Below are 25845 nucleotides of genomic sequence, written 5' to 3'. Positions count from 1 at the left end.
TCAGTAACACCTCAGCAGTGCCACAGACTGATCACCTCCATGCCACACCGCATTGATACAGTAATTCATGGTAAAGGAGCCCCAACCAAGTATTGAGTGTATAAATGAATATACATTTCAGAAGTTGGACATTTCTGTATTGTAAATCCTTTTTTTGATTGATCTTAGGGAATATTCTAATAATTTGAGATACTGGATTTCTGATTTTCATAAGCTATAAGCCATAATCATCAAAATTAAAACAAAAAAAGGCTTTAAATATTTCACTTTACATGTAATGAATATAGAATATATGAAAGTTTGCCTTTTTGAATTAAATTATGAAAAAAAAGGAACTTTTTCATGGTATTCTAATTTTTTGAGATGCACTAGTATATTGTGGCCCATTTCTTTTCATACATGGACTCCAAGATTCATCAGTGGAAAGTGTGTGTGGGAGTTCCACCTGATAAAGGCTGCTCATAGACAGATCCCAGACAGGGCCATGTGTGTGTTTGTCCTCTGTATCTCCTGACTCTGCGAGCGTTCCCCGTGTTGCCTGCTCCCACAGACCCTTCAGTGCCTCCACTGGCTCATGATGATAGTGCAGCTAAAATAAACACACACACACTCACTTAATTAACAGGACATGAAACAAACATTAATTGTTATAAGTTGACACAAATTTTCTTTTAAATAATTTGCAAGTATGGGTGTCTTAAAGCTAGACGGCCTTTCGATTTCATAAAACCGGTGAAATTTAGTTCCGTCTGAAATGTGGTGATTGTGATATCTGTTTATTTCTGTAATATCTCACAAAATATCAGGCCATTCTGTGGCTGGGAAGTTATTTAATTTGAGGGGATTAAAGCAAATAATGTGCATGAAATCGCTCGCTTGGCGCAGTCAAGCAGACAGAGGAAGTCCGTGTGCGCATGCGCAGGTTTACCTTCTTCTTCTTCTTTTGGGTTTTACGGCAGCTGGCATCCACAGTGTTGCATTACTGCCATCTACAGGTTTCCCTTTGAGCGTGCACTGACAGTTCCATCATTCTGTCGCTAAACGAACAGCTGATCACACCGAGGTGCTCACTGAGTGCCCATATTTATTAGTTTGGTCCTGCGTTTCCTTTCCTTCATATATAACATAACGTCTTTTCTTCTTGCTTTCTTTCCGTTACTGTAGTCGCTCTTTCACGTTTCATTCGCACACTCAGGTCCTCCATTTTTCTCTCCTGTTTCAAATTTGTAGCCCACAATGCCTTGCGTGAACAGGGAAAGCCCACCACGTGATATGATGCATGATGTAGTATCTTGAATTGGGTCATGGTGAAGCAGGAAAAAATAGCAGAGAATTTAGGGCTATGTGGCTCTAAATTCATTAATTGTTCTATTAAAAAATAACTAATAAAATTGGAAGTCTGTGATTTGAATTCAGTAGCTTTGGGTCCCTAAACAAAAATAATTGGGTGTCGGGAAAATTCTTTTTATGACCTACACTTGAAAAATCTGAAAGGCAGTCTAGCTTTAATAGAGGACAAACAAAAATGTGCTCTTTTATGAATGTAGCACCGATGGGCCTCTCAAGGGACTTCTAAAATGTTCTGGCCTATATCCAATTCGTCTGATAATGAAACACTGCATATTGTGTGTGTGTGTGTGTGTGTGTGTGTGTGTGTGTGTGTGTGTGTGAAGTGTAGAAACGTTTATAAAAAGCCTTTAAAGATTCAAAGGCTTTCAATCGTGTACGTCAAGCAGTCCTTTGGTAACTGGTGAGCAATTTTCAACTGCTCTGTGCATTTAATCTTACTCAAGCAGCCCTACGTCAGCATGGAAGAATGAGTCCTTGTTGATAGAGATACAGTGGTGCTTGAAAGTTTGTGAACCCTTTAGAATTTTCTATATTTCTGCATAAATATGACCTAAAACATCATCAGATTTTCACACAAGTCCTAAAAGTAGATAAAGAGAACCCAGTTAAACAAATGAGACAAAAATATTATACTTGGTCATTTATTTATTGAGGAAAATGATCCAATATTACATATCTGTGAGAGGCAAAAGTATGTGAACCTCTAGGATCAGCAGTTAATTTGAAGGTGAAATTAGAGTCAGGTGTTTTCAATCAATGGGATGACAATCAGGTGTGAGTGGGCACCCTGTTTTATTTAAAGAACAGGGATCTATCAAAGTCTGATCTTCACAACACATGTTTGTGGAAGTGTATCATGGCACGAACAAAGGAGATTTCTGAGGACCTCAGAAAAAGCGTTGTTGATGCTCATCAGGCTGGAAAAGGTTACAAAACCATCTCTAAAGAGTTTGGACTCCACGAATCCACAGTCAGACAGATTGTGTATAAATGGAGGAAATTCAAGACCATTGTTACCCTCCCCAGGAGTGGCCAACCAACAAAGATCACTCCAAGAGCAAGGCATGTAATAGTCGGCGAGGTCACAAAGGACCCCAGGGTAACTTCTAAGCAACTGAAGGCCTCTCTAACATTGGCTAATGTTAATGTTCATGAGTCCACCATCAGGAGAACACTGAACAACAATGGTGTGCATGGCAGGGTTGCAAGGAGAAAGCCACTGCTCTCCAAAAAGAACATTGCTGCTCGTCTGCAGTTTGCTAAAGATCACATGGACAAGCCAGAAGGCTATTGGAAAAATGTTTTGTGGATGGATGAGACCAAAATAGAACTTTTTGGTTTAAATGAGAAGTGTTATATTTGGAGAAAGGAAAACTATGCATTCCAGCATAAGAACCTTATCCCATCTGTGAAACATGGTGGTGGTAGTATCATGGGTTGGGCCTGTTTTGCTGCATCTGGGCCAGGACGGCTTGCCATCATCGATGGAACAATGAGTTCTGAATTATACCAGCGAATTCTAAAGGAAAATGTCAGGACATCTGTCCATGAACTGAATCTCAAGAGAAGGCGGGTCATGCAGCAAGACAACGACCCTAAGCACACAAGTCGTTCTACCAAAGAACGGTTAAAGAAGAATAAAGTTAATGTTTTGGAATGGCCAAGTCAAAGTCCTGACCTTAATCCAATGGAAATGTTGTGGAAGGACCTGAAGCGAGCAGTTCATGTGAGGAAACCCACCAATATCCCAGAGTTGAAGCTGTTCTGTACGGAGGAACGGGCTAAAATTCCTCCAAGCCGGTGTGCAGGACTGATCAACAGTTACCGCAAACGTTTAGTTGCAGTTATTGCTGCATAAGGGGGTCACACCAGATACTGAAAGCAAAGGTTCACATAGCTTTACCACTCACAGATATGTAATATTGGATCATTTTCCTCAATAAATAAATGACCAAGTATAATATTTTTGTCTCATTTGTTTAACTGGGTTCTCTTTATCTACTTTTAGGACTTGTGTGAAAATCTGATGTTTTAGGTCATATTTATGCAGAAATATGGAAAATTCTAACGGGTTCACAAACTTTCAAGCACCACTGTATATGTTTGGTTTGCTTGAAACTGTTACAGGCTGGTTTGATTGCTCCTTGTTTTGGCAAGTTCTAGTGAAATTCTTTAAACATATCTTCGCTCGCACATCTGTTCTCTGCTTTCATGAAGTTATCTTGACCAGCGATGTCGCTCTGCTTTCATACGGTTATCCTGACTAGTGATGTAATGCTTCATCACCCATATCATAGACACATAACTCGGCTCCGTCAATCACATCTTCCAATCATATAGCTACAACACACTCTTGATCATGTTTGTCCAACAATAAACCGAGAAACATCTCTGAGCAGCTGTGTCTCTGTCAGTGACTGTTCGCTCCCGGATATCCACGAGACAGAATCTCTTAGGCGATCGAGGTCTACATTCATGGATCATATTTTGTCAATTCAAACTCCTTCAGTACAGACAGATCAAAACTTGTCTGTTTTATGGGAACTCATCCAGGATTTTCACGTGGACGGTAAGAGATTTTTATTCTCATTCAGTATCTTGGGTGCTCTTCTTCCATCTGGAGATCTAAGATTTGGTTATCCCAATTGCACACATACATGCACAGCACATAAAAAGTCCTACGGTGTTTCCGAGGGCCGATTGGAAGGACCTGTGATTTTGGTTTGTCTGATTGAACACATGTAGCTGTCTGTGTGTGTCTGTTTATTACAGTGTTTACTATGTTTACTGTTTTTATCTGCAGGAGCTTTCATTCATTTCCTGTAGTAACAGAAATCACATTTACGCAAGACGTGCCGTTTACAGTTTTAAAGGTCTTACACAGCACAGACGGCCATCAGTGTAAGAAAACACAATCACGTCGACGTCAGCATAATCGTTCTAACCATACGGGAGCTATCTAACAAAGCTCTTTACTCCATAGCTCATGGGCTAAAGAGCGAGCAGCAGGAAACTAATAACTATTTGATGAACAAGACATAATACTGTTTCCTGTTTATAGTATTAAGGTTTGATAATAGTATGGATAATAATAAGAGTGCCTTGGATCCATAAAATCAGTGATTTCTGTTTCTATGTTACAGCGACTCGGAATAGTGTTTATTTTTAAATTTTCATTCCTTTGTCATTTCTGAACTGCTAAGTGCTGACACTGACTCAGTCCAATATTCCTCACTGCGATCTGTGTTCTAGTCCCCACTGGTTTCTCTCAGTAAGAGCACGCTTTTATAATCTGAACTGGTGAAGAATTGTGGTATCGTTTTCAGGCTTGTCATGAATGAAATAAGAACAGCTTTTGTTATGGGACTCAGAATTTAGGACTGTATGATGATGTAGTAGTCTCTGTAAGGAGTATAGTGTACTTTGTGAGGACCTACATTAGGACCAAATTGTGTGCGTGTTTTTTTTTTATAAAGATCTACATTTGGGTTATAATACATTTTGCAATACCCTAGGTTAGGATTGTAATGTGTTTTATGGGGACCTATATGAGGATTGTAGTGTGTTTTGTGGGGACCTATATTAGAAGCAAATTGTGTGTTTTTGTTTTTTTTAAAGAAAGATTTACATTTAGATTATAATGCATTTTTTGATACCCTAGGTTAGGTCTGTAGTGTGTCTTGTGGGGACCTGCATTAGGATTGTAGTGTGTGTTGGGGGGACCTACATTAGGATTGTAGTGTGTTTTTGGGGGGACCTACATTAGGATTGTAGTGTGTGTTGGGGGGACCTACATTAGGATTGTAGTGTGTGTTGGGGGGACCTACATTAGGATTGTAGTGTGTTTTTGGGGGGACCTACATTAGGATTGTAGTGTGTGTTGGGGGGACCTACATTAGGATTGTAGTGTGTGTTGGGGGGACCTACATTAGGATTGTAGTGTGTTTTTGGGGGGACCTACATTAGGATTGTAGTGTGTGTTGGGGGGACCTACATTAGGATTGTAGTGTGTTTTGGGGGGACCTACATTAGGATTGTAGTGTGTTTTGGGGGGACCTACATTAGGATTGTAGTGTGTTTTGGGGGGGACCTACATTAGGATTGTAGTGTGTTTTGGGGGGACCTACATTAGGATTGTAGTGTGTTTGGGGGGGGACCTACATAAGGATTGTAGTGTGTTTGGGGGGGGACCTACATTAGGATTGTAGTGTGTTTGGGGGGACCTGCATTAGGATTGTAGTGTGTTTTGGGGGGGACCTACATAAGGATTGTAGTGTGTTTGGGGGGGGACCTACATTAGGATTGTAGTGTGTTTGGGGGGACCTGCATTAGGATTGTAGTGTGTTTTGGGGGGGACCTACATAAGGATTGTAGTGTGTTTGTGGGGACCTGCATTAGGATTGTAGTGTGTTTTGGGGGGACCTACATTAGTGCATTTTGTGGGGACCTACATGAGAATTTTATTGTGTTTTGTGAGGACGTACATTAGGAGCAAATTGTGTTTTTTTGTTTGTTTTTTTTTAAAGAAAGATCTACAATCGGATTATAGTGCATTTTGTGATACCCAAGGTTAGGATTGTAGTGTGTTTTGTAGGGACCTACATTAGGATTTCAGTGTGTTTTGTGGGGATCTACATTAGGATTTTATTGTGTTTTGTGAAGACCTATATTGGAAGCAAATTGTTTTTTTTTTTTTTTGTTTGTTTGTTTTTTAAAATAATGATCTACATTTGGATTATACTGCATTTTGTGATACCCTAGGTTAGGATTGTAGTGTGTTTGGGGGGACCTACATTAGGATTGTCGTGTGTTTTGTGGGGACCTACATTAGGATTGCCGTGTGTTTTGTGGGGACCTACATTAGGATTGTTGTGTGTTTTGTGGGGACCTACATTAGGATTGCCGTGTGTTTTGTGGGGACCTACATTAGGATTGCCGTGTGTTTTGTGGGGACCTACATTAGGATTGTCGTGTGTTTTGTGGGGACCTACATTAGGATTGCCGTGTGTTTTGTGGGGACCTACATTAGGATTGTCGTGTGTTTTGTGGGGACCTACATTAGGATTGTCGTGTGTTTTGTGGGGACCTACATTAGGATTGCCGTGTGTTTTGTGGGGACCTACATTAGGATTGTTGTGTGTTTTGTGGGGACCTACATTAGGATTGCCGTGTGTTTTGTGGGGACCTACATTAGGATTGCCGTGTGTTTTGTGGGGACCTACATTAGGATTGCCGTGTGTTTTGTGGGGACCTACATTAGGATTGTCGTGTGTTTTGTGGGGACCTACATTAGGATTGCCGTGTGTTTTGTGGGGACCTACATTAGGATTGTCGTGTGTTTTGTGGGGACCTACATTAGGATTGTTGTGTGTTTTGTGGGGACCTACATTAGGATTGCCGTGTGTTTTGTGGGGACCTACATTAGGATTGTCGTGTGTTTTGTGGGGACCTACATTAGGATTGTCGTGTGTTTTGTGGGGACCTACATTAGGATTCTGGGCAAGAAATCGTTCCTCATCTGTCATATAGAGTTCAGCTGGTGATCTTGGCCTCGCAGGAGTACGAACCCCATGCAGCACTTCAGACACCACGGATCTGCACACTGATATGGCCACTCGGTGCTCCAGTTCCAGCTACATCTCACACACACACACACACACACACACACACACACCACACACATTTATATTACTTTATAAATGCACAAGAAGACTGCATTAATGTACGCAAACATACCTACACATTCTGTAACAGCAACAAACATACACACACACACACCTCCAGGGCCACTCTCTGTTCAGCGGTTTTGTCCTGGTACAGAGCCATACCCTTGAATGTGACCTGAAGGATGGCGCCGCCCATGAGTAGAGGATGTGTGTGCAGGTTCCACACCTCTGTCATGATCTCAGGACACGCAGTCTTAAAGATGACCAGAATTCTCTCGGTATCACCTGGCAGTATCACAGCTGTATCAGAGACAGAGAGACCAGTTTTTTTGGTAACGAGATTTTGTGAGCATCATTTGGCTTAAGCATATTTCATTAAATCGATCAAAATCCCAGGGCCTGTCTGGGGTCATATTAGATTCACTGTAGTTATAAATTATTCAGATGAATAACTGAATACTGAGCTGGAAGAGTAAAACTTTGAACAACGATGGTCAATGTTCTATTCTTAATTTAATGTCAATAACAATGACAGATTAAATTTATATAACTGTAATTTATAGGCATAACAAATGTTGCACTTGCGAGTCTGGGTCTTGACTTGGCCACTCTAAAACACATGTTCTTTTCAAGCCAACTAATTGCAGTTTCCACCCTGTGCTTTGGCTCATTGGCTTGTCAGAACATATATATTTTTACCCTAAATACAGATGTGTGGCTGAGTGTAAAAAGTTCTCCTCAACAATTTGCTTATAATTGGCACCATCTATGTTGCCTGTGATGGTACCAAGCTTTCCAGTTCCTTCTACTGAAAAGCAACCCTAGTGTATGATGCTACCACCACCATGCCTTATCACAGGAATGGTATGCTTTTATCACCTGAGACCACAAAACTCTCCGTTCACAAAAATTCTCAGATTTTCCAACATGGCTTCCTTCTGGCTCCTCTCCCACCGAGACCTGATCTGTGAAAAGCCAGTGAGCTCTATAGCTCCTTCAGTGTTGTAGCTGGACACTTGGATGCTCAGTTTGCACTCAGTTTGGCCTGATCTTAGTAGTGTCTTGGTTGTGTCATATATTTTTCTGATTTGTTATAATGGGTTGCACACTGTTCCTAAGAAGGTTAAAAGATTTATGTTTTAATAACCTTCTCCATCTTACATGCCAGCCAGATCCCTATGCTCCACTACTATTGGTCACCTGGCCCCTCCTCCTCTCAGCTCCTGCCCAGCCAGTCTGTCCTGGTCCCCCGTTGGTGGAATGACCTTCCCATTGAGGTCGGAACTGCTGGCTCCCTGACCACCTTCAAGCGCAGACTGAAGACCCACCTCTTCAGGCTGCACCTCTCCCCTTCTTCCCTGCCCCCTGGGTAACTGCATATTGGTCTAGACCAACCCAAGCTGTAGACTGTCCAGCCTGGGTTTAGCTGTTTGAGTTTTCTATTTAGTTGTATTTTATACGGTTGGTTTGTTTACTTGGCTGTTTGAGTGTTGGTATTTCAACAGCATCTTACACTAGGTATTACCGTCACTTGTTCAGTTGGCACTGCAACTTTCTTGTCTAGAAGTTCAGCACTTTGTGTACCTGACTTTTGCACTCATTGTACGTCGCTCTGGATAAGAGCATCTGCTAAATACCATGTAATGTAATGCAAACTTTTCTCCTCCTAACAACTTCATCTTGAAGCTTTATGGGCCATTCCTTATTCTTCGTCACTGCAGGATTGATCTGATCTGCTGATGTAGCTGGTTTAACTCCTAAAGTCAGTGATATTTATTGTGAAAGCATACAATTGGACACAGGTAGATTTTAAAATGAACACAGGAATATCCTGTTCATAGGAGCTCTCAAAAATGAAATATTAGTCCTGCTTTACATGACAAAAGGAAAGAAAGTGGAGTGAATACTTATCAGTTATGTACTTTTTCGACTTTTTTAAAGAATTGCAAGGATATTTAAATATGTTATTTAAATTTATTCCTGTAGAAAAATCCCATTCTGAAATGCTTAAACTAAATACAGCATATCAGCGAAATCATGTCAGAGAGGTGAATACTTTCTGGGGGGACTCTTTATACATATTTGCTCAATTCTAGATCTGATTGTTGGATGACAGATGATTGTTTAGTTCTTGTAGAAGTCACCTGCGACCTGGTGACACTAATATCTACAACCCCGATTCCAAAAAAGTTGGGACAAAGTACAAATTGTAAATAAAAATGGAATGCAATGATGTGGAAGTTTCAAAATTCCATATTTTACTCAGAATAGAACATAGATGACATATCAAATGTTGGCGGCACGGCGGTGTAGTGGTTAGCGCTGTCGCCTCACAGCAAGAAGGTCCTGGGTTCGAGCCCCGGGGCCGGCGAGGGCCTTTCTGTGTGGAGTTTGCATGTTCTCCCCGTGTCCGCGTGGGTTTCCTCCGGGTGCTCCGGTTTCCCCCACAGTCCAAAGACATGCAGGTTAGGTTAACTGGTGACTCTAAATTGAGCGTAGGTGTGAATGTGAGTGTGAATGGTTGTCTGTGTCTATGTGTCAGCCCTGTGATGACCTGGCGACTTGTCCAGGGTGTACCCTGCCTTTCGCCCGTAGTCAGCTGGGATAGGCTCCAGCTTGCCTGCGACCCTGTAGAAGGATGAATGAGATATCAAATGTTTAAACTGAGAAAATGTATCATTTAAAGAGAAAAATTAGATGATTTTAAATTTCATGACAACACATCTCAAAAAAGTTGGGACAAGGCCATGTTTCCCACTGTGAGACATCCCCTTTTCTCTTTACAACAGTCTGTAAACGTCTGGGGACTGAGGAGACAAGTTGCTCAAGTTTAGGGATAGGAATGTTAACCCATTCTTGTCTAATGTAGGATTCTAGTTGCTCAACTGTCTTAGGTCTTTTTTGTCGTATCTTCCATTTTATGATGCGCCAAATATTTTCTATGGGTGAAAGATCGGGACTGCAGGCTGGCCAGTTCAGTACCCGGACCCTTCTTCTACGCAGCCATGATGCTGTAGTTGATGCAGTATGTGGTTTGGCATTGTCATGTTGGAAAATGCAAGGTCTTCCCTGAAAGAGACGTCATCTGGATGGGAGCATATGTTGCTCTAGAACCTGGATATACCTTTCAGCATTGATGGTGTCTTTCCAGATGTGTAAGCTGCCCATGCCACATGCACTAATGCAACCCCATACCATCAGAGATGCAGGCTTCTGAACTGAGCGCTGATAACAACTTGGGCCATCCTTCTCCTCTTTAGTCCGAATGACACGGAGTCCCTGATTTCCATAAAGAACTTCAAATTTTGATTCGTCTGACCACAGAACAGTTTTCCACTTTGCCACAGTCCATTTTAAATGAGCCTCGGCCCAGAGAAGACGTCTGCGCTTCTGGATCATGTTTAGATACGGCTTCTTCTTTGAACTATAGAGTTTTAACTGGCAACGGTGGATGGCACGGTGAATTGTGTTCACAGATAATGTTCTCTGGAAATATTCCTGAGCCCATTTTGTGATTTCCAATACAGAAGCATGCCTGTATGTGATGCAGTGACGTCTAAGGGCCCGAAGATCACGGGCACCCAGTATGGTTTTCCGGCCTTGACCCTTACGCACAGAGATTCTTCCAGATTCTCTGAATCTTTTGATGATATTATGCACTGTAGATGATGATATGTTCAAACTCTTTGCAATTTTACACTGTCGAACTCCTTTCTGATATTGCTCCACTATTTGTCGGTGCAGAATTAGGGGGATTGGTGATCCTCTTCCCATCTTTACTTCTGAGAGCCGCTGCCACTCCAAGATGCTCTTTTTATACCCAGTCATGTTAATGACCTATTGCCAATTGACCTAATGAGTTGCAATTTGGTCCTCCAGCTGTTCCTTTTTTGTACCTTTAACTTTTCCAGCCTCTTATTGCCCCTGTCCCAACTTTTTTGAGATGTGTTGCTGTCATGAAATTTCAAATGAGCCAATATTTGGCATGAAATTTCAAAATGTCTCACTTTCGACATTTGATATGTTGTCTATGTTCTACTGTGAATACAATATCAGTTTTTGAGATTTGTAAATTATTGCATTCCATTTTTATTTACAATTTGTACTTTGTCCCAACTTTTTTTGAATCGGGGTTGTACCGGTAACTCCACTGAAAGAATACATGGTCTAGAACAGAAGGCTCAGTGGAAACACAATACACACACAGTACATACAATGTACTCAATAACTAGTTGCAAATTAGTGCAGAGTACCCATCATGAGAGATTATAGTTTTCATGTGATATGTGAAACAGGTGTGTGTATGGAAATGTTACAGGTCAAAAAAATTCAACCTAGGTGATTTTTTCTTGACCTGGGTAAAAATGTTTAACCTAGTTCATAATTTCCAACCTCAGTAAAATTTTGGATTATCAAAGATTCTTAAAAGGGATTTTCCATCACTTCTTTTGTCTCTCTTTCTTCTATCCACTTCCTCTCTGTCTACACCTACCGAGTATTTCCTCTTGTCTGTCTGTCTGTCTACCTAATTCGCATTTTTTACATATCCTTTTTCATAGTTAACCAGGATTCAAGCTCAGAACCTTCTGATTCTTAACCCAACACTTTAATCACTAGGCTAGTGACGATTGCAATGGAAGGAGTGATATATATTTTGAATTTATAAATGAGTCCAGTCTTATTATGTCATCAAGTAGTTTCAAATACAAAATCTTCCCAAATCTGAACCCTAATCCTAACCCTAGATAGAGTAAGTTTCCCTAATACAAGGAGCAAATTATGAACTGGATTAAAAATTCTAACCTAGGTTGAAAAATTCCACCTGACCTACAATTCTGACCTGTAACAGAAACATGGTCTTGAATTGTGCCCAAGTGTGCGATTTAAGACACTTCTGATGATGTCCTCATGTTGTTCGTCTTCAGCAGAACACTTCATGGAAAAACACAACCATAAATTTGTGAAACGTTGAAAAAGAAACTTATTTTAGACCACTGACATCAAACCCTAGTTGACGAGACCAAACCCAACCCACTGCCTGGTTTCATTCGGGATTTTGTATTAGCTGAAAGAAATTAATGTGAAATGGAGGGGGTTGTATCATTACGTGTGAATCTATGGATGAACTGTATTTTGTGACATTACATTCGGACTTAAGTGTGTTTTGTGATGACCTATCGTACAATCAGACTAAGGCCCACTTTACACGGGGACGGTATAAAACAAAAACGCAAAAGTCCGTTTTCGTTCTCACTTTTTTCCGCGTCTATACGACTGTTTTCAAGGAGGAAATCTGCGTCTATACGGTGACGCATAAATGTCTCCGCTATGTCTGCACGCATGCGCAACGTCTTCTGTCTTGTCTGATCTGCACATCTGCGCTGCTGTTCTGTCAAGTTATCCTACCAAGCCTACTACGCATGCGCGAAATCCAGGAGGGTAGGAAAATTCAACAGTAGTTTTGTCCCACTGATCAGCTGGGCTGATAGAAAATCGGTGAGAATTTCACGCATTTGCCGATTTTTATGTTTTGTGCGTATTGGTCGAGTCTTTGGCCGAGTCAAATAATTTGTAATGACTTGTTTTGAATAATAAAACTGTCTGTATGAGAACTTGCTAGGATAACTTTACAGAACACCGGTCCGGCTGAGGTACTGTAGTGCTCGAGGGAGGAGCAGGAGCAAACCGAAACTCTTTTAATCTGCCTTTATTAAGTAACACTCACTCTTGTTTCGGTGAAGAAGAGAAAAGGCAGTGTCCATCTCAGCAAAATAAATCCGTTCGGCTGCTAGTTTTGTTTTCAGTCTCGGGTTTATTTTTATTTTTTATTTTTTTTGTTTATTTAGTAAACCAATGTATATACATGATATAATAAATACAATATGGAAAATATACACTAGTTGTACATGGATAACGCAAGAAAGTTTAAAACTTATTTCCATTGCGGTCCATATGAATGATGACATGATGGCGGGTAAATACTAATTATACATTAATCACATATAATTATCACATATACATATTAAATTAATTAATACTGAGTATGTATGAAAATTTATTTTTAAAAAAAATGGTTTCACGAGCGGCTTGAATAGGCGGCACGCGCGTGCGTGTGTGTGTAACTTGGCGACACCAAACTGAGGAGCTCCAGCTGGGCGGGTGAGCAGGAAAACACATCTACTGCATTAAAACACAGAGCAGCTTGAAGGTCCGTTGGATCGATGTAATCAGACATGCTCTTACTTTTTTACTTACTTTCTTACTTCCCGGGCTGGCATGTACAGTATATGACATATGTATGACGTAAACGCGTACCCGACGTGAGCAGATCCGAGCAGAGTTTCGCGTATTGGGTAGTTTAGACGGATATGCAACGGGGGCTGTTTTTAACTTATCCACTCTGGAAGGCGTTTTCAATTTTATCCGTTTTTCAGCCTCGGAAACGCCGTCCTCGTGTAAACGAAAGGCACTTCTGATAAAATATTTAGTCGTTTTTACCCGACAGCGTCCTCGTGTAAACGGGCCCTAAGGTGTGCTTTCTGGGGACCTACATTAGGATTGTTGTGTTTTGTGATAACCTACATTCATACTGAGATGTGCTTTCTGGGGACAACATTTTCTGAGAGAACAACATTCCAGTTACATCAGATCACTGACGCACAGCGTGAAAACAAAAACATGGTTCAGTATGCGGATTTCTTACTATCGCAACTTTTGATGCTACCTTTAACTTCATGGCTATGGTGATCGAACTAAGCGGAGCTATACGTCCCCTGCCTGGGCCATCTACTGGATCTGTGTTAAGGATAACTACTTGAATCACAAACCGTCCTAATGATGATCGTGCAATAAAGAATTCACGCATTCAGTTCGTCAGCAATGCGGTTGATGTCCACAGAACAAACAATCTCCTTCGTAATTGTATTTCCATAAGCACTCAACCAACAAGGGCATTGGGTCATATAGATCAAAACAATCGGATTTGTGGATAGCGGCATTGTATCAAAATTTCTCATTTGAACGTATGCTCACTGAAAAACCGCACGCATTTCCACCAAGTTCACGATCTTATAACTGGGGGTGACTTTGATGTGTTTTCTATTTCTGAGTTTTGGCTCAACTCATCCGTGAAAAACAAGGATATTAACATTGACGGTTATAGGCTAGTCAGATTGGACCGAGAGGGGCGTGCCGGCGCTGGCATTTGTGCGTATAATGAAACACCTTGAAAGTGAAAATACTTTGTGATCTTATGGCTATATCTGCTAGTGGCTTCCTTTGGCTGAGTTTGCAACACAAAAAGTTAAAGTCTCTGATCATTTGTGTCACATATACGGTAGACCCCCGGACATCCCCTTGACCTGCCTCACCGATGATTTTGTTCCTGCTTACTCCCAGGCCACTCTGCTTGGAAAGGAAATCATAATAACCGGTGACTTTAACTGCAACATCCTGGCCAACAAGCCTGAGTCACGCGCCCTGAAAGACGTGTTCCATCTTGAATCTTAGTCAGCTCATTACTGAGCCAACTCGGGTGATGGAAACTACCGAATCGCTGATTGATGTCATCCTCATCCACAGAAAATAACTCGAAGCACAGTGGGGTCCTACAAGCTACAATAAGTGATCACTTTCTAATGTACGGTGTACTCAACTCGAAGCTCCCAAAATCTCGACCAGCAGTCATTACAACGCGCAGTTATAAGAACTTTGACAGTGAAGCTTTTAACGCAGATATTTCATACGTCCCTTGGGATACTATTAGCCTGTTTGACCATATTGATGATCAGGTTAATAACCTTTAATAAGCTGTTTCTTAATGTCCTGGATCATCATGCACCTTTAAGCACCTTTACAGCTCAGTATAGGAAATCTTATGTGATTACTCCTGAGATCAAAGGCCTTATGTCTCAACGTGATGACTTACAGAAACATGCCCGCAAGACCTCTCATCACAGTGACTGGGATGCATACAGAGTATTATGTCATGAAGTTAAGTCAAAGATCATTAAGGCTGAGTCAGAGTTTATCAGAAATGAGATCAATTCAAATAAGCAAAACAAGTCTTCTATATGGAAAACCGTGCGTCGCTGCCTGAACCCAGGAGGAGGAGGCTCTATACAGTCATACTCTCGCAACTGCTCTGATGTTGCCAGTGAGTTTCATCAGTTCTTTATCTCTGTCGGCAACAAGGCTGCCAAGCAGGCCGAACAGCTCACTATGGACTTTGACTTGCACCTTCCAGAGACCCACTCTTTAGCCCCAGCAGCTTCTGTGGAGGACTCCACACTGAAATTTGCATGTGAACAAGTCACTCCTGAGCATGTCAGGAAAATCATCTAACAAGTCACCAGGCTTTGACAAGGTCAGCATGGGCGTTATTAAGTCCTGCCTTCTGCACATCTTACCAGTTATCACAAGTCTCTTAAACACGTCTCTGATATCTGGAATCTTTCCCACGGACTGGAAACAGGCTGAGGTGGTTGCCCATCTTAAAGATGGCGACCACGAGGTGGCCAGCAACAACAGACCTATCTCTTTGTTGCCTGTCCTGTCCAAGGTGTTAGAGCGAATTACACATGAGCAGTTGGTACATTTCCTTACATCGAACAACAAGTTGTCTGTCCATCAAAGTGGTAATAAATGGCTTCACTCCACGGAAACTTTTGGCATATTCTTTCTTAGCCACCTTTATAAAGCTTTTGATGAGTAGAAATGTATTTACACATGATGTATTTTCCAAGATGGCGGTGTGTGCAGACGCAGCAGCCCCTCCCTGTTCCAATAATGTGGTGTTTACATGTTTATCTTCATCGGTGTGCTCAAGTGATGGTATGTTTTCGTCACGTTTGTCCGTCCTGAGGCGCACATACAGCCGTGGGACTCTTTTTGACATTGGCAACACTTTTTTCTGTAAGTTAAACCCAGCACACGCTAAGGAGCTACATGACCTCGGCCTACTCTGGTGGCCCGCTTTGACATCGAGCCCCACTACTGCTGCACTCCCGCAGAGGAAGTGCCGTAGGCGGTGCGAGAGGAAGCAGAAGCAGGGAAAGCGCGGGGGTATCCGGGCCAGGCTAATGGCTAATCCACACAAGCCGGCTATACCGTCCATCGTACTCGCCAATGTACGCTCCTTGGATAACAAACTGGATTATATTCACCTTTTGAGAGCGACCCAGCAGGCTGTGAGAGAGTGCTGTGTTTTTGTGTTCACGGAAACATGGCTCAACGACAGCATACCGGACTCCACCATCCAGCTCGACTGGCTAACATGCTATTGAGCAGACAGAGCCCTCATTGAAGGAGGTAAGACCCGCGGCGGCGGGGTCTGTGTTTACATCAGGGATGCTTGGTGTCAGGACGCTGTGGTAGTTTGCAGACACTGTTCACCCCTTGTGGAGTTTATGATCATCAAATGCCGGCCCTTCTATCTACCGAGGGAGTTTTCTGCCATCCTGCTTGTTGCAGTTTACATTCCTCCCAGCTGCAACAACAATGATAGGGACAAGGCACTGAGTGAACTGTACTGCGCCATCAGTGACCAACAGACAGCCAATCCAGAGGGACTTCTCATCGTAGCTGGGGATTTCAACCACGCAAATCTCAACACAGTGTTTCCTCAGTTACATCAACACATTGACTTTGCAACACGGGGAAACAACATACTGGACCAGGTTTACACTACACTGAGAAGAGCATACAAGGCCTCACCCCTCCCCCATCTCAGTGCTTCAGACCACATCACTGTTATGCTAATGCCAGCATACAGGCCGAAGGTCAAAGTCACCAGACCGGTCCAGAAGCAGGTACGGGTGTGGCCAGAGGGTGCTTCCTCAGCACTTCAGGACTGCTTTAACATCACAGACTGGGACATGTTTAAGCAGGCAGCCACTTACAACCACCAGATCAACATCCAGGAGTATTCAGACACTGTTACAGACTACATTAGTAAATGCACTGATGATGTCACAGACATTAAGACCATCACAGTACGGGCCAACCAGAAACCATGGCTGACGGGGGAAGTCTATCGGTTACTGAAAGCCCGGAACGCTGCTTTCAGAGCAGGTGATGAGGCTGGTCTGAGATCAGCAAGAGCCAACTTGTCCCGTGGCATCAGACTAGCAAAGAAGCAGTACAGTAGCAGGATAGCCCATCATTTCACTGACAGCAGAGACACAAGGAGCCTGTGGCAGGGGATACAGACCATCACAGACTATAAACCTCAACCACAGACCTGTGACAAGGACATCACTCTGCTGAACAGTCTAAACAACTTCTTTGGATGGTTTGAAGCCAACAACAGCATGCCTGCACAGAAGACACCACCCCTTCCGGATGACCAGGTGCTGTCCCTGTCTCCAGCCAGTGTGAGGAGATCCCTCTTCAGGATCAACACCCGCAAAGCTGTAGGACCTGACAACATTCCAGGTCGTGTGCTAAAGGACTGTGCAAAGGAGCTCACAGAAGTGCTCACAGACATCTTCAACACCTCCCTGAGCCAAGCTGTTGTTCCCACCTGCTTCAAGAGCACCACCATCATTCAAAACTTTAACCACAAAATGGTTGTTATCTCGGAGCAGCTTCCAGCTTTGCAAGGAATACGTTTTTCGGAGATCAATTTGAACTTGAACAGAATGGACAGATATGGACGAGCGGTGAGGACGTGCAAAGACTTGCGTCTGGAAAGACCAAACAATTCATACCTTATTGACATTCGGCGCCCTGAGACAGCACCGGCCTTGTTTTAGGCCATTGCTGAGAAAACATTTCCCCCTGAAGGTCAATGCCGGGAGACGCTCTCATTCCTCGCATTCCTCTCTAACTCTCCGCAGTCGCCATTTTTACCCCCAGTGTGACAAGTGGGTGTGTGACCAGCGCCTTCATGGCTGCAGGAGTGGACGGCTGCTTGCTTGCACTGGATTACCTCCTCCCCTCCCCTCCCCTCCCCCCTTACCCCCCCCAAGTCCCGTGTTTAAAGTGTACCTGTGTTGTAGTTGTGCTTATGCAAGGTTTTTTTAAATGTTCCCACACTGTACTCCTGACAGGAGCATAGTGTTGGGGTGTTCTTTTTTTTCCTTATCTCTCCTCATGTTGTGTTTTCTTTTTATTTTTATTCCTGTCTTCCTGTCCTGTCTACCCTATGTCAATTGTATGCTGTATATGTACGGACAGGTTGACGGCTAATTTCGCTGGTACATGTGACTAGTGACAATAAAGGGCATCATCATCATCATCATCATCCCTGTTCCAAAGAAGGCCTCTCCATCCTGCTTCAACAACTACCACCCTGTGGCACTGACCCCCATCATTATGAAGTGCTTCAAGCGGTTAGTCATGCAGCACATCAAATCCATCCTCCCTCCCTCCATGGACCCGTACCAATTTGCATATCGGGCCAATCGGTCCACTGATGATGCAATTTCCACTGCTCTCCACTCAGCTCTCACTCACCTGGACACTAAGGACTCTTACATGCGGATGCTGTTCTTAGACTTTAGTTCAGCATTTAACACAATCATCCCCCAGCAGCTGATACAGAAACTGGACTGTCTAGGACTAAACACCTCCCTCTGCAACTGGTTGCTGGACTTCCTGACCGGAAAACCACAGGCAGTCCGGGTCGGCAGCAACACATCCAGCACCATCATACTGAACACAGGGGCCCCCCAAGGATGTGTGCTCAGCCCCCTTCTCTTCATCCTGCTGACCCACGACTGCACCCCAACACACAACAGCGACCTCTTCATCAAGTTTGTGGATGACACGACTGTGGTAGGACTCATTAACAACAATGATGAGTCATACTACAGGGACGAGGTGAGCCAACTGGCCACGTGGTGCAGAGACAACAATCTCTCTCTTAATGTGGAGAAGACGAAGGAGATGGTTGTTGACTTCTGGAGAGCCTCCACCCAGCATCCTCCACTGACCATTAATGGTGCCGCTGTGGAGAGAGTGAGCAGCACCAAGTTCCTGGGTGTGTACCTCACCGAGGATCTCTCCTGGAGCAGCAACACCGCATCGCTGGCCAGGAAAGCTCAGCAGCACCTCTACTTCCTCCGCAGACTGAAAAGAGCTAGAGCACCAGCCCCTATCATGCAGACCTTCTACCGCGGAACCATCGAGAGCATCCTGACCAGCTGCATCACTGTGTGGTATGGCAGCTGTACTGCATCCTGCCGGAAGACCCTGCAGCACATAGTGAGAGCAGCTGAGAAGATCATCGGTGTCCCCCTACCCTCCCTTCAGGATATTTACAACACACGCCTGGCCCGCAGAGCACTCAGCATTGCGGGCGACTCCACCCATCCCAACCACCACTTCTTCAGCCTCCTGCCTTCTGGGAGGAGAATGAGAAGCCTCCGGGCGAGAACCAGCAGACTGAGAGACAGCTTCATCCACCAAGCCGTCAGGATGCTGAACTCCTTCCCAGGCCAGTACCCCCTTCCCTTAATACACAAACCAAATGTCACCAGCCACTTTAACGAACTGTAACGGAATTCAATTGCACTATGTGAAAACTGTTTACAATACTGTCATCACGTTTTTTTAAGTTAATTGCACTATATAGAAACTGTTTAGAACACTGTTTACACTTTTTACATATCTGCCATATTTATACTTACACTGAAAAATCTGTTCATACTGCCTTTTTTTGTTAATTGCACTATATAAAAACTGTTTACAACACTGTTTACACTTTATACATCTTTAATCTTTGATAGACTTCACTGCTACACTGTTTATACTGTCATATCTGCCATATTTATACTTACACGAAAAATTCTGCTCATACTGCCATTTATTTTTTTTATATTTATACTGATAAATTACTATACTGTCAGACTGCTGTTCCTGTTTACATTGTTCATTCTGTTTATATTGTCATTCGTCACATTTAAATTTATACCATTAATTCTGTTCACACTGCCACATTTGCACTTTCTGGATTGCCACTGTCTTGTCTTTTCTTAGATAGCTTTAGCTTGTGTGTAAAAAGGAAAAAGGGGGGGGACCTGACAGGGGGGCCCCCCCATCAGGCCCCCCCCCTTTTCCTTTTTATATTTTATATCTTGTACCTATATATTTTATATTTCATGTTTATTACTGCAGCACGGTGGTGTAGTGGTTAGCGCTGTCGCCTCACAGCAAGAAGGTCCGGGTTCGAGCCCCGTGGCCAGCGAGGGCCTTTCTGTGTGGAGTTTGCATGTTCTCCCCGTGTCCACGTGGGTTTCCTCCGGGTGCTCCGTTTTCCCCCACAGTCCAAAGACATGCAGGTTAGGTTAACTGGTGACTCTAAATTGAGCGTAGGTGTGAATGTGAGTGTGAATGGTTGTCTGTGTCTATGTGTCAGCCCTATGATGACCTGGCGACTTGTCCAGGGTGTACCTCGCCTTTCGCCCGTAGTCAGCTGGGATAGGCTCCAGCTTGCCTGCAACCCTGTAGAAGTATAAAGCGGCTAGAGATAATGAGATGAAATGAGATGTTTATTACTGTTTGCACTGCGGATAAGAGGGAAACGCAATTTCAATTCTCTGTATGTCCTGCACATATGGCATTATTGACAATAAAGTTGACTTGAACTTGAAACTGACAGGTGTGTTGATGCTAGACCTCAGCAAGGCATTTGATAGCATTCATCATGAGACTCTGCTTACAAAACTCTCCAACCTTGGCGTGCCTGATGATGCTCTGGCCTGGCTTAGTAGCTACCTCTCTGGCCACCAGCAGCGCGTGTGTATTAATAGCACGCTGTCAAGTGCCCTTACTATCCAGCATGGCGTCCTGCAAGGTTCTATTTTGGGACAGCTACTTTTCAATCTTTACCTGAACGATCTTCCCCTTGTATGTAAAACCAGCAACGTGGAATCATATGTTGACGACTCAAAGTTGTATTTATCCTTCCCGCGGAATACTATGGATGATAGCTTAGCTGATCTCGAGAAAGACCTACTGCATGTGGCATCGTGGTGTTGCTCTAACTGCCTACTCATTAACCCAGAGAAGACCAAATTTTGCATTTTTGGATCAAGCAAAATGTTGAATCAAGTTTTGATTCCTGCAATGACTTTCCTTGAAGAGGAATTGAAGGTAGAAGATTCTGTGAAGGACCTAGGTGTGATCTTAGACAAAATACACTCATTTAAGGAGCATGTGGGCACTCTTGTTTCATGTCTCATGGGAAAGTTGGGTATGATTAGCAGAATCAGGCATCTTCTTGATCATTCCACCTTATTCGCCATAATCAATTCATTTGTATTTTCCAAGCTGTTTTACTGTTCCTCCATATGGGCTGGTACCAGTAAGCATAATATCTCCAAACATCAGTTAGTCCAGAACTTTGCTGCCCGCATTCTTTCAGGAAAGTGGAAATTTGACCACATTCAGCCAACACTCAAACAGCTGAAACCTCTTTCTCTAATGGATTGTCTTCGTCTCAGAGGTGGTGTGCAAATGTACAAGTGCCTTAATGGATTAGCACCCAGCTATTTGTGCAACATGTTCAACAAGAGATCTCAAATTCATGACTACAAAACCAGAAAAAGGGACTTGTTGCACCTCCCTAAGTGCAGGACTGCTCTAGCTCAGAACTCGATTTCTTACAGAGGTGTAAAAATCTGGAACTTGTTGCCCAATGAGATAAAGAGCTGCTCTACAGTAGCTTCTTTTAAGTGCCGGCTGAGACAGTACTTATTGAGTGATTGGCTCATGAGTTAATATTTGCATATTGGAATTTATGGCAGTATTTTAACTAATAATCATAGTTACCTTTAGGTTTATTATTATTAATTTATGAGTTGCTTTAGGATTTCTTGAATTGTAAATAGGATTTATATATAGACATATATAATTTTTTCTTCTTCATTATATTGTAAATTGGATATGAAGAGTCCATCTGGGAATCCAATAAAGTCTTTTGTATTTGTATTTGCTATATTAGGATTGTTATGTTTTGTAATAACCTATGTTCAGACTGACGTGTGCTTTCTGGGGACCTATATTAGGATTTCTGTTTTTTATGATAACCTACATTCAGACTGACGGGTGTTTTCTGGGGACCTACATTCGGATTGTTGTGTTTTGTGATAACCTATATTCAGACTGACATGTGCTTTCTGGGGACCTATATTAGGATTGTTGTGTTTTGTGATGACCTACAATCAGACTGAGGTGTGCTTTCTGGGGACCTACATTAGGATTGTTGTTTCTTGATAACCTATATTCAGACTGACACGTGCTTTCTGGGGACCTATATTAGGATTGCTGTGTTTTATGATAACCTACAATCAGACTGACGGGTGCTTTCTGGTGGCCTACATTCGGATTGTTGTATTTTGTGATAGCCTACAATCAGACTGACGGGTGCTTTCTGGGGACCTACGTTAGGATTGCTGTGTTTTGTGATGACCTACAATCAGACTGAGGTGTGCTTTCTGGGTACCTACATTCGGATTGCTGTGTTTTGTGATGACCTACATTCAGACTTACGTGCTTTCTGGGGACCTACATTAGGATTGCTGTGTTTTGTGATAACCTATATTCAGACTAACATGTGCTTTCTGGGGACCTATATTAGGATTGTTGTGTTTTGTGATGACCTACAATCAGACTGAGGTGTGCTTTCTGGGGACCTACATTAGGATTGTTGTTTCTTGATAACCTATATTCAGACTGACACGTGCTTTCTGGGGACCTATATTTGGATTGCTGTGTTTTATGATAACCTACAATAAGACTGACGGGTGCTTTCTGGTGGCCTACATTCGGATTGTTGTATTTTGTGATAGCCTACAATCAGACTGACAGGTGCTTTCTGGCGACCTACATTTGGATTGTAGGTTATCACAAAATACAACAATCAGACTGATGTGTGCCTTCTGGGGACCTATATTAGGATTTCTGTTTTTTATGATAACCTACATTCAGACTGACGGGTGTTTTCTGGGGACCTACATTCAGATTGTTGTGTTTTGTGATGACCTACAATCAGACTGACATGTGGTTTCTGGGGACCTATATTAGGATTGTTGTGTTTTGTGATAACCTACAATCAGACTGACGGGTGCTTTCTGGTGGCCTACATTCGGATTGTAGGTTATCACAAAATACAACAATCAGACTGATGTGTGCCTTCTGGGGACCTATATTAGGATTGTTGTGTTTTGTGGTGACCTGTATTCAGACTGACATGCTTCTGGGGACCTACATTAGGATTGTTGTGTTTTGTGATGACCTACAATCAGACTGATGTGCTTTCTGGGGACCTATATTAGGATTGCTGTGTTTTATGATAACCTACAATCAGACTGACGGGTGCTTTCTGGGGACCTACATTCGGATTGTTGTATTTTGTGATAGCCTACAATCAGACTGACGGGTGCTTTCTGGCGACCTACATTTGGATTGTAGGTTATCACAAAATACAACAATCAGACTGATGTGTGCCTTCTGGGGACCTATATTAGGATTGTTGTGTTTTATGATGACCTACATTCAGACTGGCGTGCTTTCTGGGGACCCATCTTAGGATTGTTGTTTTCTGATGACCTGGGCTAGGACTGTAGTGTAGTTTGTGAGAACCTCCATTAGGACAGAGGTGTGTTTCGTGGGGACCTGCATTACATGTTCAATAAAAAATTAATAATCTTACATTATGCTCCTTCAAAGGCTCATTGAAATGCTGATGGAGCCCAGGGCCGCATTGAGTTTGACTTGTTTCAGAGAGTGTGTGTGTGTTTACCTGTAGCTGTGTTAAAGTAGAATTTTTGAGTGTGTTTTTGTGGTCTGGCCTCAGGAAAGCTGTTTGTCAGCTCCACTTTCTGCCAGCTGTAGTAGATAGCCGTGGTCCCCTCATTCTTCAGTTCCAGGTGAGAAGATGTGTTCTCACCCACCAAAGTCTCAAACGTTAGGCAGACAGAGACCCCAACCTCTCCCTGAACACACACAGAACATGTCAGTAAACGATGATCTTTAGCTACAAACCTTTTTGTTTTGTTTTTTGTCTGAAGGTGCACCTGCTGAGAGGTTGTGTTTCCATTCCAGCGTGCCAGTTCACCACTGATCCTCAGAGCAGGAAGCAGCTCCACATCTTGCATGACGTCTTCAAAAAGCACCAGTGGGTCGCTTCAAGACACATCACCGGCAGGTTCAAAATCTCACACTCAGTGTCCAGTTTCCAGGGAATACTGATATCTAATATTTACTCAGGCCAATGACTGATTATAACGATCATTTCCTCTCCAAAGTGTCACTCATACTGTGTATATACAATGGATTCTGGATAAGAAGGGTCAGTCGAGTTGGACTATTGTTTGATAGTTACAGAATGAATAAATCTACAGATGTACAGAAGAACCTACTCATTCTCTTTGTGTTCTCCTTCGCTCCTGTCCTCCTCATTCTGTTCCTGCTTCCTACAGCACTCCACTGAGTCAGATGTGAAAGGCTGACTCGAACCCACAATCTCCAACCCATCCATCTCCTGAGAGAGAGAGAGAGAGAGAGAGAGAGAGAGAGAGTCTCAGAGGACAGAAGCAAGAGAACAGGCTAATTGGCTAATTGTACCATTATTTTGTGTGTGTGTGTGTGTGTGTGTGTGTGTGTGTGTGTGTGAGAGAGTGAGTGAGCGAGAGAGAGAGAGAGATAATTGCTGGTAATTAGCACAGACAATGCGAGAAGCTGTGTGTTCTGGGTACATTGTGTGTGTGTGAGCGAGAGAGAGAGAGACAACCTGAGCTGAGTAGGAACATTATTACTGTGGTCTATGCAGTAAAGGAGGCGTGGCCTGTGTGTCTGTGCAGTAAAGGAGGTGTGGCTTCTGTGTCTGTCTGCGCAGTAAAAGAGGCATGGCCTCTGTATCTGTGCAGTAAAAGAGGTGTGGCCTCTGTGTATCTGTGCAGTAAAAGAGGCGTGGCCTCTGTGTATCTGTACAGTAAAGGAGGCGGGGCCTTTCAATGTGAGATGTGTAAGAAACAGGTCCTGATTTAATTTTTTGCGTCCCTCCCCCTCCAAGCACAACGAGGACTGATGTAAATTTACACTTTATAGATTAATAAAGCCACTCTTAAGAAGAAGGAAAAATAGATGAGATGAAAAGAAAAGAAGATGAAAAAAGACATTTTTGATCTGCTCAGTTGCTCCAAAAACACCGTATCGATTTTTTCCTTGTTGGAATAAATTGTGTGCTGAACGTTTGCACTGCAGCGTGTTATTTCCACATCAGCTTGTTGATCATGTGATGTTTCTGAAGATACACCGTGCTAAAAGGAACAAATTTAAATGAGCCATGTGGCTGTACACTGCTAATGAGTCATTAAATATTATGATCATTAAGAATGTTGAGCACTGTGTGTGTGTGTGTGTGTGTGTGTGTGTGTGTGTGTGTGTGTGTGTGTGTCTTACAGGCTGACTGATGCCGAGGTCACTTAGTACATTTCGGAGTTCGTCCTGGCGCTGCTTCAGGTACTGACTGTGACACCATGCTCTAGTCACTGAGCGCTCAGAAGGCACATTACCTGCACACACACACACACACACACACACACACACACACACACACACACACACACACCTAAAATACAAAGCAATACAAAAGCAGACAGAAAATGTATAAAACAGCAAGCTATGTACAACCCCAAATCAGAAAAAGTTGGGATGGTGTGGAAAATGCAAATAAAAAGATAAAGCAGAGATTTCTGAATTTATTTTGACTTGTATTTCATTGCAGACAGAATGAACCCGAGATATTTCATGTTTTGTTGGTCAACTTCATTTCATTTTTTAATATCCATCCATTCCTGCGTTTCAATTAAACAATGATGTG

The 25845-nt window shown here is 42.8% G+C and overlaps 1 protein-coding gene across 1 annotated transcript in view; it reads right to left on the bottom strand.

The window, feature by feature from the left end:
• Positions 1 to 25845, bottom strand: part of mycbpap (mycbp associated protein) — a 70523-nt gene that overhangs the window by 30612 nt on the left and 14066 nt on the right. The window contains exons 8-14 of the mRNA XM_060898319.1: positions 25425 to 25537; positions 24383 to 24504; positions 24038 to 24146; positions 23764 to 23956; positions 7129 to 7316; positions 6837 to 6983; positions 446 to 589 (exon numbers count right to left, since the gene is read on the bottom strand). Of these exons, the coding sequence (XP_060754302.1) occupies positions 446 to 589; positions 6837 to 6983; positions 7129 to 7316; positions 23764 to 23956; positions 24038 to 24146; positions 24383 to 24504; positions 25425 to 25537 (1016 nt within the window). The remainder of the gene's footprint in view (positions 1 to 445; positions 590 to 6836; positions 6984 to 7128; positions 7317 to 23763; positions 23957 to 24037; positions 24147 to 24382; positions 24505 to 25424; positions 25538 to 25845) is intronic.

Source organism: Neoarius graeffei, chromosome 18 (assembly GCF_027579695.1).
Source record: "Neoarius graeffei isolate fNeoGra1 chromosome 18, fNeoGra1.pri, whole genome shotgun sequence".
NCBI classification, from domain to species: domain Eukaryota; kingdom Metazoa; phylum Chordata; class Actinopteri; order Siluriformes; family Ariidae; genus Neoarius; species Neoarius graeffei.
Note: the sequence above shows the minus strand (reverse complement) of the source record. Positions and strands in the feature narration are given on the sequence as shown.